The following is a 15,222-nucleotide window of genomic DNA, read 5'->3' on the forward strand; positions in this document are numbered from 1 at the left end:
TTCTGAAATTCACCGAGTGTCCACACAGAGAGTAGAGGCGGAGCTGGCGTGTCACCCACTTGGACCACCTGCCTCCTTGGTGCATGAGCAGCATTCAGGGTGCACAGGTGTCAGGTGACCGGCCGCCCACCTGCCACCTTGCTGACCCTTCTCTGGAAGGATTCTTTAGAAAACGTTCCTTCTAACAAGCCCCAAACCATCCCTGTGGCTTCTGCCTGTGAAGCTGCTCTCCCCCCGCCGGGGCTGTGCACCAAGGCACCAGAATGACGCAGCATGTCCTTCTGCACAGGAAGCCTTGGGGTGGGAGCCTCAGAACAGCTCAGGAGACCTGTGAGCTCCGAGGCTGGGGTGGGAACAAGCCACTCCGCTGGGGGATGTGTGACATGCCGGCTGCTGCCCCCCAGATTCCGCTTCCCCTTCTGACATCCTGAACCCCGCCCTCCCCTCCCACGTGGGCTTTAACGGCGGACTCAGTGGAAACATCACTTTGAGGATGATGGGTTGGTGTGGCTGGGGAGGCTGCCTCTGAGTAAGCACCTTGTGCCAGTGGCGCTTACGTGATGAGAATAGGAAGAAAGCGTGATGAATGGGAAGGTGGCTCTAACAGGGGATGTAAAAGAAACCCAAACGCTTACCTCGCCTTGGAAGCTCTTCAGCAGCGGTGCTACCTGCTTGCGCAAATCCTGGGGCGAGAAGGTGGGTCAGGAAGAGCCATTGGAGGAGAAAAGAGAAGGGAAACATTCGTTAAGGTCTCCTAAGAGGTCAGTGCTGTTTTCTGTTACATAAAGCAATCCTGATGCCTCTCCTGGATCATCGCCTCCCTCCTACAACACAAATCATGCCAACCGCGCCCCTTAGTTTGGAAGAACTCACTCAGGACTTCCCTGGTGGTCCAGTGGCTAAGATTTTGTGCTCTTAATGCAGGGCACTTGGGTTCATTCCCTGATCAAGGAATTAGATCCCACATGCTGCAACTAAGAGTTCCAGTGCGGCAATGAGCGACCGTTGCATGCCGCAACTATGGCCTGGTGCGGCCAAATAAATTTTTTAAAAGAGAGAGAACTCACTTAAGAATACAACTAGGATTTATTTCCTCTGAGTTCTGGTTAGATACACCTCATTTTGACACAAGTTTTTGCTAGTGTCAGCCTAAGATAATTTGCTTAGAACAAAATAGGATATTATAATGTAGCTTTGATTTGTTTGTATCTGAAATGGACCTGGGTCACCATCCTGCATTTCAGCTGCTATTTCCGAGCACTATTCATGGGAGACAGACGTGAGCCTCTGAGGCTGGGCTCCGCCTCCCAGGCCAGTGCTGCCAACAGAGTGCCAGCCACCTGTGTGACTTAAGACATTCTACAGCCACGTTCAAAACGCAAAAAGACACAGATGAAATCAATTTCGGTTTCACTTCACCCAATATATCCAAGATAGTATCATTTCCTATGTAATCAATACAAAAATCATTAACAAGATAGTTTACATCTTTTGTTGATATTAAGTCTTTGAAACCTGGGGTGCATTCCCGCCCACATCTCCATTTCGACCAGCAGCATTTCAGGTGGGCCCTTGTGGCCAAGTGTGGCCAGTGGCCACCACATCAGGCAGCTGGGGGCTGAGGGATGCACTTGCATGAGCTGATTGGGGCTTGCCCTGGTGGCGGGAGGTGGAGGGTCAAGGTTGGTGGACCCCTCGCTCCCCGACAGCCAGAGGGAGAGGTGAAGATCAAGAATCAGAAGTAGGAGAATCAGGAGAACACAGATCGAGAGGAGGTTGTATCAAGAGGGAAGAGGTATTTGTATTGAATCTTGTCACAGACACCAGGCCTGAGAACACCACTCGGTGGAATGTCCAGGTAGTGCTGAGTGCAGCTGAGTAGAGTCTTGGGCTGGAAACTGACCAGCAGGGGGCTGAGGGTGATGCGGGTGTGAGGGAGAGCCTGCAGGGACTGTGCGGGGAGGACGGAGGGGGATGGGGTTTGGGGAGCCCCACAGGGAAGAAGGGGGTTGCAGGTGGAAGTTAACGAGTTACCACTTGGAGAGAGCCTACGTTAGTAAGGGGCTTCAGATACAGGGCATTCATTGCTTTCCACAGTCACTCTGCCAACCAAAGGGACTGGTACCCACATGTCATGGATGGGGATGCCTGAGGCTCAGAAGGGGAAGGAGGCGTATCCAAGGTTGCACACTGGGGAAGAGTCAGGATGTGAACCCAGAGCTCTCTCCAGGGGACCACATGGAGACTAATAAAGGAATCACCTTGGCTGGGTGTGGTACAGGTATGACAGCCGGAGGCCACCTGGATAGCAACACAGTGAGGGGGTGGAGTGTAGGTACACATGGACCATTCAGAAGGCTTGTAACGAAAAGGCCCAGACTCGGAGAGGAAATGGTGAGGCTGGATGGGGTCATGGCCTGTAAGAGCTGGTGGTGCCAAGGCATTTGAGACCCTGTGTAGAGAGGAGGACGGAGAGCTCCTGGGGGTGGAGGGTGGCTTTGGGTACAGGTACCAGGAGCCCTGGTGCTCAGCCTACAGTGTTTCTTACGAGGCTTGTGCCAGGACTGCCCCGAGCCCTGCCAGCCTGCACAGGCGGCCAGCCTACAGGGAACACCAGCCTTGAGAAGCTCAGGAGATGGCAGAAGTGTTTCCAGAGGACTCCAGCACAGCAGGTGAAAGAGTCATGCTGCTCATAACGATAGTAAATAAACTAAACTGCTCTCTGTTGCCCCTGGTCTTAACCAGCCCATATATTTCAGAAATCATGTCTTTGGGCATATTAGTGTCTCCTGACAGACCTGCTAAAACAACCTGTTAAAGATACTAAAGTTGCATGTGTTTGTACTCAAGCACACACATCTATCTGAATACAGTAGAGGACAAAAAAAAAAAAAGGCACTAAATATTCACAACCATATACACACAAAGTGATGTATTTCGAGTCACCAGCTAAAAAAATAATCACTTATTCCCATTTTTTTTTTTTTTGCCAAGGGGGGAGGCAGTCTGAGAAATTCCTTAACCAACACAGCTACCTCCAAATATCACCTGGTTTAGGACCAAACTAAGGACCCAGAACCCAGGATGTTGACTTCTGATCCATGGGCGGCTCTGTCACGGGTTAATGAGGACATGACGCGATGCACTGTCCTTTGAGCACAGGGTGGACTTTACTGTCTAGACGGCACCAGAAACTATAGGCTCTGTCACCCCTGGTCATCACAGGCAGCCACATGCCCTTCTCTGCCACCGCAAACTGAAGAAAAAGGGGTCCAGGCCGATCAACAGCACACTGGCATGAAAGAGAATTAGGGAATTAATAGAAGGTCCCCAAAGTTTTTAGCCTCATGACACTTAATCCTGCGACAGTTTTTTAGCACTGTTTCAAATTTTCTTTAGTTCTGCATCATTTATTGAACAGAAAGCAGCAAACATCTTAACACGCAGAGAGCAATGCCCTCGAGATTATTAATATCGGATGTCTGTTGGCAAAGCCAGAGAACTGCGTTGCAACCTTCTCTCCCCTGAGCATGTTGCAAATAATAAGTGATGTTTATCAAGAGATGCTTCTATGTGAAAAGGATTTTCATTATTCTTCAAACCACTGATTCACAGTTCTGTTTTTTTTAAGATCAGAAAACTGAACAGCAAAATGCCATTGAGGAATTTTCTATCTAGTGACTATCGCTGGAGAAACCGGTCTGACTTAAAAGCAAAACAGAAATAAAATGACGAAATCGCCACACAGCTTTCAGTCACACCTGTGAGGTGTCAGCGAGAGACACAAGACACACAGTCCCTGAATCCAGATGGTCTGAATCTTTGACTTTCTGCCCATTCTGAGCACTTGAGTGGTCTCTGGGAGGCTCTCTTCCCTCTCTGGGGCCTGGCACTCCCAGCTTGCATCACACTTCTCCTGTCCACACTGACACTCGATGCCAGGGCCAGTGTCACAGAATCCTCACACTGTGGATTCAGCTGGGGGCTACCCAGGGGCCGACCTCTGAGTCTTGCAAAGAATGGTGCCAGGACAAAGCTGTTTAGCTTTGAAAGAACAGCAGATGAAAGGGAACAGCCAGGACTCACGTGTAAACAAAAGGAGGCTGTGAATCACAAATGCATCATCCAAGTCATAAACGATCTCCAGTTCCTGAAGATTCGAAACTCCAGATTTTCCAGGATGTTTTTCTCAATTTTACAACGCCCTTTCCCCTTTGCTTCTCTGTAACTCAGGTGTGTTTTCTCTTGAGCGACTCTGCCTATGTTGAAGGCTCTGAACCATCCAGCTGCTGTCTCAGTGACACCTTGTGCTCGGTGGCATGGACCAGAAGTGGGGTCCTGCCTCCTGTGGTGACAACAGGGTTTCCCCAAGAGCACCAGGCACAGAGTGGAGGACAGGTGTTAAAGGGCCCCTTCTCTGGCTCCCCTGTGGTTGCCAGCCACCTGACCTGGTGTGGGTACAGCAGCCGCCAGGGAACCAGCAGCATCCTCAGAAGTGGCTGCATCCCTTTGGCTTCTGTTTCAGAACCACCTCAGCCCGGGGTAGCCCTCAGCCTTTTCTGTTCCCGGGGTTTTGGCTCACATTTCCTGCACTGCATCCAGGTAGGGAAAGGAGTTTAACAGTTGACAAGGGCCAGGCAAAAACATAAGCCTGTTGTTTGCTGTTGCTCAGTCACTCAGTCGTGCCTAACTTTGTGACCCCACGCACTACAGCATGCCAGGGTTCCTGTCCTTCACTATCTCCTGGAGTTTGTGCAAACTCATTCCAGTGAGTCAATGATGCCAACCAACTGTTTCAATCTCTGTTGCCCGCTTCTCCTGCCCTCAATCTTTCCTAGCACCGAGTTTTTTTCAGTGAGTTGGCTCTTCATATCAGGTGGCCAAAGTACTGGAGCTTCAGCTTCAGCATCAGTCCTTCCAATGAATATTCAGGGTTGATTTCCTTTAGGACTGATTGGTTTATCTCCTTGCAGTCCAAGGCACTCTCGAGAGTCTTCTCCAGCACCACAATTAGAAAGCATCAATTCTTCATCAATTCTTTATAGTCCAATTCTCACATCTGTATATGACAACTTGAAAAACCATAGTTTTGACTATATGGACCTCTGTCAGCAAAGTGATATCTCTGCTTTTTAATACGCTGTCTAGGTTTGTCATAGCTTTTCTTCCAAGGAGCAAGCGTCTTTTAATTTCATGGCTGCAGTCACCGTCCACAGTGATTTTGGAGCCCAAGAAAATATAAGCCTAGCCAGGATTTTAAACCCTAGGAAGTGTTTCTCAATGAAGAGGTTCTGCGCTACACACCCACCCAGGGCTGAAAATATCTCCAGATGAGTTCACTAATCCCTCCTCATTACTCAGGTTTCAAAGTAAGGAAATTCTGACTTGAAAGTGTTTTAGGTGTTTATTCAAAGAAAATCATTGTATAATATAGCTTATTTTCACTAACCTTGGTACTGTCAAATGTAAGAGGTTCTGTTATACCGCAGAAAGAGAAAAAATGCTGCTTATTCAACTGTGATGTCATTGATTTGCATCCTCACTCTGATTTGAACATGGGGAAATGTGTTAAAGTGTATGCATTATAAAACTGATAAGAGATGATCACAAGATTAACTGAAGTTAAAATAGATCCCAAGTTGTTTATTTTTAATTGACATTGTCTACATTTTAGTTAGTGCAGCTGTTTTTTTTTAAAGGGCTGTTGTCTTTTAGAGATACATACCAAAATGTTTATGGATGAAATAAGATTTTTGTTTCAAAATAATTCAATGGTGGGGGGGTGGGGAGCGGATAATGTGGGACCATAAGGATGACATAAGTGTGTGCTGAGTGGATGATTATTATAGATGGAGGGTGGGTTCAATGCATTCTTCACCTTTTCTCATGTACGTCTGAAATAGGAAAGCTTTTCAAGGCACCATATTTCACTCTTTGGACGCCTTCAACTGACCGATCACAAAGAATAGACAGAGAGGAAATGAGGGAAATGAGGGGTGAGGGACTGTCGCTCTTAAGTTATAATACAGCCAAGCAGCTAAATAATTGTATACTTCATCAGGTTAACCTGGGAATCTGGGGTTGTCTGGTCCAATCTCCTGCCCCAGGTAGGAGACCTGTGGTGTCCTGGCCACATGGCTCCTCCTCCCAAGGCCACTCTCTCTCTCCCAGATGGAATGCTGACGTTCAGAGGGAAGTCGTCCTGAGCACAAATAACGTCATTACTAGAAGCAGTCTGTTGGTAAATAATTCACTCAAAACAACAAAAAAAATCAGATTCAAGGCAATTGCACGGACTTGCTTAATAATGCGTTGTTTTAGTGGGAGGTCGGAGAAGCAGTTTCCCACAGCCCTGGGTCGACCAAGGGAGCACAGATGGCTGAGCCTTCCTCCTGGGGGCCTGGAGATGGAGCCCTGCAGGTTATCTGAGGGCTCAGCTCATCCCCTTCCCACAGGCTACTCTGGACCAAGCGCTACTCTCCCCTCTGCTGTCTGACAAACCTCAACAGAGCCTTCCTGCCCAGAGTCCTCTCTCCACGGTCCCTTGTTTCTCTCCCGGTTGGGACAGACAGTGTTGCTCCAAGTCCCCACCAGTGTCTCTAACACCATCTGCTCCCATGACTTGCATTGTATATGAGGAGCACCGAAAAAGACCTCAGTCATATTGGAACAAAGTTCTAGAGAAGAGAGGAGGAACGGGACCCTCCTAATGGCCATGGGACAATACCCACTGTGTCTTCCGGCAACCTTGGCTACCCCAGAATAAAGGTTCTAAAGAGCTTTACAATGTGAAACACAAATAGTCAGATTCTAGACACTAGATATACAGATTATAGAGATGCCAGATGGGACTGTTTGAATGGGGTAGTTTCTTTTTAAATCAAGAAATTTCCATACATGGTGTTTTCATAAAGAGAAATGCAAAAAAGTTTAATTTCAGAAATAGGATCCATCATTAATAAATACATTAAAACATTGTAAATACACTATTAGCTATAGGTAGTGCAGTTTAACAACTGCAACTTTGCTAAAAAGTAGCAGTAGTAAATAGGTGATTTTTTTTCAACCAAAACATTTAATTCAACTGAAAGGAGAAAATGACCCTCTTTCTACAAGTTAAATCCAAAACGCTGAAGACATATTGTTTAAAAGCATGTGGCTACTGACTCTTCACTCTGATGTCCTTGGGATTCTAAAATACCCTGCTGACGGCTGAACAGTCCTTGTTAATAAAGGAGAACCCACCAGTGTGTCATGTCTAGGGCTATTCTTATTGACTGTAATATAACAATCTGCTTTATTGATAAGCCATCTCTTTAAAAAATAATCTCTCAGCATACTCGTCAAGTGTATTTTTATAAAGTCTTGGCACCAATGAGAGAATCACAATTATCTACAAAAGAAAGATAGTTCTTGGTACTTGTGTCACTGAAGATGGCTGAATTCTCCCTTTGTCATGTACACAGGAGCACATGCCAGGTATGGAGCTATTCAAGCAAGACCATATATATTGTGTGACCCACAGACTGTAGAACTCATTGTAAGATGCAGTTCAGTGAAAAGAGAAGTTTCTCTTTGTTCCAGGATCCTGAAACCTTCGCTTCCCATCTCATCATCCGAAGATGAGTCATGGGGCTCTCAATGGAACACCCTACTTCTGGTTACTTTTATAGATGTACACAGGCTCCTTCCAGTCTTTGTGATAGAAGAGAGTAATTTTAAATGGCATTTAAACTGAAGTGTTAAATAAAAAATATCTTTCTATACAACAGCAGACGGTATGTCCTGGCAATTTCTTGAAGACTTTAGTTCACAGATTTGAGAAAATTCCATTAGCTTTAATTATTTATCAGCAGTCAATTTAGATTACTGTTCTTGACCTATTTTTACAGTGTATGGGCCACCCAGCAATGAAATAAATGAATAGTCCTTTTCTACAATGGTTGATTTTTCTGAGATAATAGAAATCGAGTCTAAAGCAGGAATGAAACCCCAAACATGTAATTACCACAATATATAACCTGCCACGCTGCCTTTGTAGCTGGATAGAATGCACATCTTTGTGAGTTTTTGGTTATTAAATAAGATTATCTTGAAAGGGATAAACTCACTCATGCTATAATTTCTTCCCATTTAAATTTCTTTGCTCCATTTAAAACATGTTCTGTATCTTGGCAGAAAAGCTCTAATACTGATGGATGTGCCTTCAGCACAGTGCCTAATAAAACTGTGTAATGGGAAGGCCTAGCTGTGTGGGGCTGAGTGGAGGGGAGCTTGTGAACGGCTTGAGTGGAGGGCTCCTGGCACGAGCGGCAAGGGCCAGCTGAGGGCACCCACGGGCAGAGGATGGAGGGAGACCCAAGGAGCCAGGCGGAGGGGAGGATCCCGGAGCTCCTTGGCGACAGCAAGTGGTGGGGGAACTCGTTGGATGGTGAACAGGGGCAGGTTTATCAGATCGGTGATGCCTGAACCTGGCCCAAAGGTGACGGAGGCTGAGGATGGTGCTTAGGACACAGATTTGAAATACACGGAGGTCCTGGTTTGAAGGTAGCACGTGGTCTCAGCTCAGCGATACAGCAGAGCCTGAACACTCCTAAGAGTGGGGTCTGGGACTCCTGGCTTCTCCTTCAGACTCTTCCAGGGGTGCCTGAGGTAAAAACTATTTTTGCTGTTTTCCTTTTCCAGTGTCATTCTCACAGAGCTGAATGGTGGAGTTCTCCAGACACTGCGTGCCAGGTGAGGTCATCACCCTAAAGAGATGGCACGTGCGCGTGTGACGTCCTGGGTTTTAAACAGGTCTTTTTTGAATCTCTACTGGTCAATATGCACACAGACACAAAAGCTCTCAGGGAATCCTCAGTATTAAGAGATCAAGATGTCTGGAAATGGCAGCTTTAAGGTTTTCCAGTCTGAGAGCGGAGAATGGCTCCTCGTCCAGAGGTCAAGGCTGCGGACCCACGGATGACTGGCTGAGTTCCGTGCAGCAGCTGGGACAGCCAGGCGCTTCTGGGCCCTCCCCTGCATCTTGTGGCATCTGGCTCTCCTGGCCTGGGCTGGCATCGTGCCTGTCGGTGGCGCAGGGACTTCCTGCGGGATTTTTGGTGGCCAGGGGTTCAGAGGTGGGGCCCAGAAGGAGGCCACCTCAGGTCCCTCTGATTCTCTAATTACATCTACTGGCCTGATTTCAAAATATTCTTCCAGGTTGCTTTCTGCATAAATGCTTGTTTCTAAACCTTACGTTTTATTCAGAACTTTAAAAATACTGCTGAGATTTGTTTATGGATCTGAACATCAATAGTTTTTGAGTTTGTCAAAGAGAAGAACTACATATTATACACATAATCTATTACAAACCTATCTGAGCATTTACTCCGTGCTGTGAATGAGCTGGTTGTGGTCCCTGTCCTCCTGGGGCTTACCTCGTAGTTCGAGTGAGAACCAAGTCTAGATAGATATCAGGAAGACTTTTTTTTTTTTTTTTAAACTTAAAAAATATTTATTTATTTATTTGGTGTGCTGGGTTTTAGTTGTTGCACAAGGGATCTTCAGTCTCAGTTGTGGCACACAGGATCTTAGTTCCCTTACCAGAGATTGAACCTGAGCCCCCTGCATTGGGAGCACAGAGGCTACGCCACTGAACCACCGGGGAAGGTCCCCTGCAGTAGACTGTTGACTCCATTCACACACACTCTGACTACGTTCCTGGGGCTCCTAATGTTGCCAGGCCCAGAGGAGACACTGTGAACCCTGTGGACAGAATGAGTGAATAACAGAAGCTCTTCCCAGACACAGCACCACAGTGACCCTTCATGGGACCTGCTGCCAAGGGGATCCATGTGCCAGACGGGACGTGCCCAAGATGCCTTTTCACCCTGGGAATCTCCAAAGGAAGTGTGACTCCCACTGCCCTGCATCCCTCTCCCCCACTGTGTCATTTACTCTGGATCTTCAGCCCTACTGACATGGAGACAAACGGGCTATGATGGAGTAGAATACAGATTAAACCTTCACGAGTGCTTCTACTTCTAGGAATTCACTGATCAGGAAGATCAGAGATGCAGGCAGAGATCTACGTACAAGAATGCTTAGCATGTGTTTGGAAGACAGAAAAATAAGAAATAATGTAGATGCCAACAGTAGGAGGTTACTTACTAAATAAACTTTTGTAAAGCAATACAGTGGCACGTTGTGTGTGTGAGTTGCTCAGTCATGTCTGACTCTTTGCAACCCCATGGAGCCTGTAGCCTGCCAGGCTCCTCTGTCCATGGGATTTCCCAGGCAAGAATACTGGAGTGGGTAGCCATTCTCTTCTCCAGGGGATTCTTCCCGACCTAGGTCTCCTACATTGCAGGCAGATTCTTTACCGCCCAAGCCACCAGGGAAGCCCTGTAGTGGCACATTAGGTAGCTGGTAAAATTATTTTTCAGAGGACAGCTAATGTCATGGAGTAACACATATGCCTGCCATCTGTTCAACAAGTATTTGTTGAGCAGCTATTATAGGCTCTCAGACACTGCTCCAGGTGCTCCTTCGGTCATGAGCAAAACCAGTGGGTCCCTGTGCCTCGTAGGGTGCCTGTCGAGCAGGGGGAGGGCACTTCACGTGGTCAGCACATGAAGAGGAGGCACACAGTGCTGTGGGCAGACTTATGACGCAGGCCCAGCTGTGGCTGTGGGCACTTCCTGCAGGACAGACGAAGGGGCCCCTGAGGATCTGGAGGATGATTAGAGGTGAAATGGGGAGAAGCGAGGGGGAAAGAAGCCACAGACTAAAAGGCGGGTTTACAGTTTGATCCCCACGCTGTAAAAATGAATAATGCACATCTGTAGGTGTTTGGAAAAGGATGGTGAGAACTACATCAGTGTTAAATGGTGGGTTGAGTGGGATTATGGTTTATTTTTCACTTCCTTGGCTTTAAGTAAATTGTATGCTTTTAACCTCAAGAGTGTTGTTTTTTAAAATTAAGGATGGAAACCGAGTGATAGTTCAAAAAAGTAAGATCACTTTAAGGTCTACACAGCAACGGGGTTACCCCCCTGCCTGCTGTGGCTCTGTGATGGCAGAATCCCTGACACAGTGCTGTCCACGTGGCCAAGCAAAAGGCCGGGCATTATTTCAGCCTGTGCACAGCTCATAAAGAAAATAAATATGGTACCTGCTAATGCACAGCTAAACTAGACATAGATCTCCAAAGGAGAATTATTTCATAAGTACAACAAATATTAGCAGGAAGCATACTGGTCCATCATATGCTTTACATTTTTTCATTTATATAAAATATAATACTATGGTGCTGGTGGTGGGGGGAACCATGCTACAAATGGCACATACAGAATAATCTCTATTGTTTTAACATATGTAATATTCATGAACCTAAAAAGATTAGAAAGATCTAAAGCAAAAATGCTAACATTTATGTCTTGGATTACAGGTGATTTATTACTATCTTCTTTATGCTATATGCAAATTTCTGTAATGAACATTCATACTTTTTGTAATCAGAAGATGAAGTCTCAGATCTCAGACAGTACTGGGGACACTTAAAACATCATCTCAAACCAGCACCAAAGGGGCAGAACAGCCCCCCTCAACCCACCCCCCTCCAACTTCACCACAGACCCTGGACTCAGCAGGCAAATCATAAAACAAAGACAGATATCACCAAGAAGATAAAAAATGATATAAAATCAGATTGCACACAGAATGGATAAACAATAAGGTCCTACTGTATAGCACAGGGAATTATATTCAATATTCTGTCATAAACCATAATGGGAAAGAATGTTTCAAAAAGAATGTATATACCTGCATCACTTTGGTGCAAAGCAGAAGTTAACACAACATTGTAAATCAACTATATTTCAATTTTTAAAAAATCAGATTGTAAACCTACTCTTTTCCAGTTCTGATCTCAGTTTTCTTTGTTTCCCCACCTGAAGGCCTTACTTCAAGCTTATTCATCACTTGTGTGCAACGAGCTTACCTAAAATAAGCAGCACAGAAGAGATATACCTTTGTCTTGGCTTAATAATCAGTACATATTTTTTTTTATTAATATTTACTTGCTTCACAGAGTTGCTCAGAGGAATAATTAAAAATACACGATGGGAAAATCTACTTGCAGATGCAGGGCACACTCTAAATGTTTCCTCAGACACTCATGCAGACGCATAAATGGAAACAGGGACAGGATCTTTCAGCCACAGAGTCCTGGGCTTTAGCAGCAGAACAAGGTTCCTGGTGATGTCTGGGCAACCAGAAGGCCCCACAGACAAGGGATACAAACAGGGATCTTATAATTTTCACATGTATTTTTTCTTTTTGGAAAATACTACAGAGCCATGGGTATATGAAATGCAGACCATAATTTCTTAATTTCTAAATGGAATTATTTATATCATATGGCTGAAAACCAAGTCTAAGGAACATGTGACTCAGTGGCAATGGGGGAATTTAAACCTTTGGAATCAGGCTTGATGTTTCAAGATGCTCAGAGGCTTCCCAAGGGATTACCCCAACCTAGCAATTGAGGAGAAATACAAGCTTCCAGAGCACAGGGATGCTCCCTGGGGGCTTCCTGGCACGTGCGCTTCGGCATCCCGAATGGCAGGCTGGCATGCTCCAGGGAGGGGACCTGACGTCACTCCAGCAAAGGAAGTCCAGCAAGGGCACTGAAGAGGCACCTCCTTAGTTCCACCCAGGCTTATCCAGCAGGCCCTCAGAGACCCCAGAGGTCAGGCCTGAGGGTGATGATGCCTGGTGAGGGCAGGGAGGAGAGGAGAGCTGCCCATTCTGCTGATTAAGCTGTGGCCTTGATGGAACTCCCCTGGCAGTTTGGTGGTTAAGAATCCATGCTTCCACTTCAAGGGGCATGGGTTCGATTCCTGGTTGGGAAACTAAGATCCTGCATGCTGCATGGTTCAGCCACAAAATGTATATAAAAACAACTCTTTGAACTTCTAAGATAGCTTTCCTTTCTATATTTCTCTAGCCATCTATAGGTAGCTTCCTTAAACAAACAAATATATTTTTCTGCTATGCCTCCTATAGAATTCTGTGCAAAAAAAAAAAAAAAAAAAAGCTGTGGCCTCAAGGTCCAAAGATGATTTCACCCACTGACTCTCTCCCTCTGGTTAGTCTGCACAGCTCAAGGACCGTGTCTAAAACGACATCTTCTTGGTACACCTAACTTTACAGTTCCTAAGCATACGAGTCATTTCAAAATTAGCACATTTCATGGGATGTCCGGGGTGGGATGGGGTGGCCGGCATGGGACAAGATGACAGTGCTGCGGGAGCGGAGGGAAAGCTAGTGTCTGTCCCTCACGCTTGCTGTCTGGGATGCGGTCAGGGAGCTCCTACAGGGGCAGGAGCAGTGGCCTGCTGAGGAGTCCAGGGAGCTCGGGCTGCTGCCGGGAGCTGTGCTGTGGGCCTGGATGGCAGGAACCAGGTGCAGCTCAGAAACCGAGGGCTGGGAGGAGGTACGGACGTTTGTAATCCCGTCCTGGAGATGGAGCCACGGATTAACATCTACCTCTTTAACAGATGACCAGCAGGAAGGGCGTATACACGAGCAGCTGGGCAAAGAAAGCCCAGACCCCTCTGTTTCTGACAAACCTGAGTCGACAAAATCTAGAAAAATGGCTAATGCTTAGAGGGTGATTCTCCTCTGGTAAATGAATGGCTTCCAAATGCTTTTGGAATGCCTCTTTCTCAGGCCTGTTACCAAACACTAACTTTGACACAGTCCTGGGAATTTCTTTTGAACACACAGCATGGCTTCTTTGTAGCAAAACAATTCAGGAAAGAGATACAGTTTAACAAATTCTATATCTCTTGGCTGGAGCTCTCAGTCCTGCTGATGAATCATTGAGAAGTCCATAAATGCCAAGAGCGTCTGCTCGGACTTCTTCATTACCATATATGGCAAATATACATCTATTTATTTCCTAGCATCTCAAGTTGAGCTTTGGCCTTTTTCTTACCTTATTATTGTTCTTAAAATTTCTCTTGGTCTACAGGTTGGCCACACAAGACAGAGCTGCAACTCGCAGTCCTCATATTCATAACCGAGGGCTGGGGTTGCTATGTGTGTGTGTGTTTGGTATGAGGACAAAATGTTTTACATCGGTAAATATTTGAGGTAGGTCAAAAAGTACCTAGCTATTTACATTCTTGCTACATCTTAGCTGAACAACACAGGGCTATAAGGAATTCCACAAGAATTTAACCTGAACGGGTTATCTCCCCCAAGGAATCGTGCTTCTTATCACACGTTCAGGAAATCAGTTGAGAAACAGTGATTGGCGCTGAGTTTTTCTGACATATTCCTTAAAGAGATAAATATCAAAAATATTTTCAGGCCTCTAAAAGCTGGCTGTGGGGAAATTCCATGACTGGCTAAGAGTTTACGAATTCTCCGAGAGAATGCTCACTGCATGCATGCGTGCGTGCATCCATTCACTCACTCACTCACGCAATAAATGTGTACAGAGAGTCAAGCTTATAGATACGCACAGATGAACGACCCCAGGTCTGCTTACCCCTGAGGACAGAGTGGGAGCAGGACGCATGGGGAAGTGGGGGATAGAGGGCTCCAGGTTTCAGAGAGAGAGATGGCTTTGCAAATGCGAAGTCTGCAGACATAACCTTTAAGAGATGCTGAAGGCTCACAAAAGAGAAGTGAAGAAAACTGGCTGTAGAGCATGGGGGTCAAATATTTAGGTACCCAACCCAAGGCTGGAAAGATCTGTCTGTAGGTGTGCAGGGGAGACTAAGTCGTGACTCCACTGGCTCCTTGAGATGCTACATAAGCAAAAGGAGTCTGCTGGGGATGTGTATGTACCTGGAAGACCACTGGGAGGTCTGCTTACAAAAGCAGATCATGCAAAACCAACCAGATGGTAACCCATGCTTCAAACTTAATGTGGTGAGGGCTTTCCTGGTGTTAAGGAATCAGTGGTAAGGAATCCACCTGCCGATGCAGGAGATGTGGGTTCAGTCCCTGGTCCGGGAAGATCCCATGCCACGGGTGCCACAGAACAACTAACCTGTGCACCGCCTCTGCTCTAGAGCCCGGGAGCCACAGCCACTGAGCTCACCCACCGCAACTACTGAAGCCCACACGCCCTGAGGAGCCACCACAATAAGAAGCTGCAGCTAGAGAGTAGCCCCCACTCGCCACAACTAGAGAAAAGCCCAGGAAGCAATGAAGACCCAGCAC

General features: G+C 46.4%; 1 protein-coding gene across 7 annotated transcripts in view; it reads right to left on the reverse strand.

Moving 5' to 3' along the window:
- Positions 1–15,222, reverse strand: part of CUX1 (cut like homeobox 1) — a 361,373-nt gene that overhangs the window by 187,225 nt on the left and 158,926 nt on the right. For all 7 annotated transcript variants that reach the window (XM_018040282.1, XM_018040281.1, XM_018040280.1 and 4 more), the window contains exon 3: positions 636–683. In XM_018040282.1, the coding sequence (XP_017895771.1) occupies positions 636–683 (48 nt within the window). The remainder of the gene's footprint in view (positions 1–635; positions 684–15,222) is intronic.

The sequence above is a fragment of the Capra hircus genome, chromosome 25, assembly GCF_001704415.2.
Source record: "Capra hircus breed San Clemente chromosome 25, ASM170441v1, whole genome shotgun sequence".
In the NCBI taxonomy this organism is placed as follows: Eukaryota; Metazoa; Chordata; class Mammalia; order Artiodactyla; family Bovidae; genus Capra; species Capra hircus.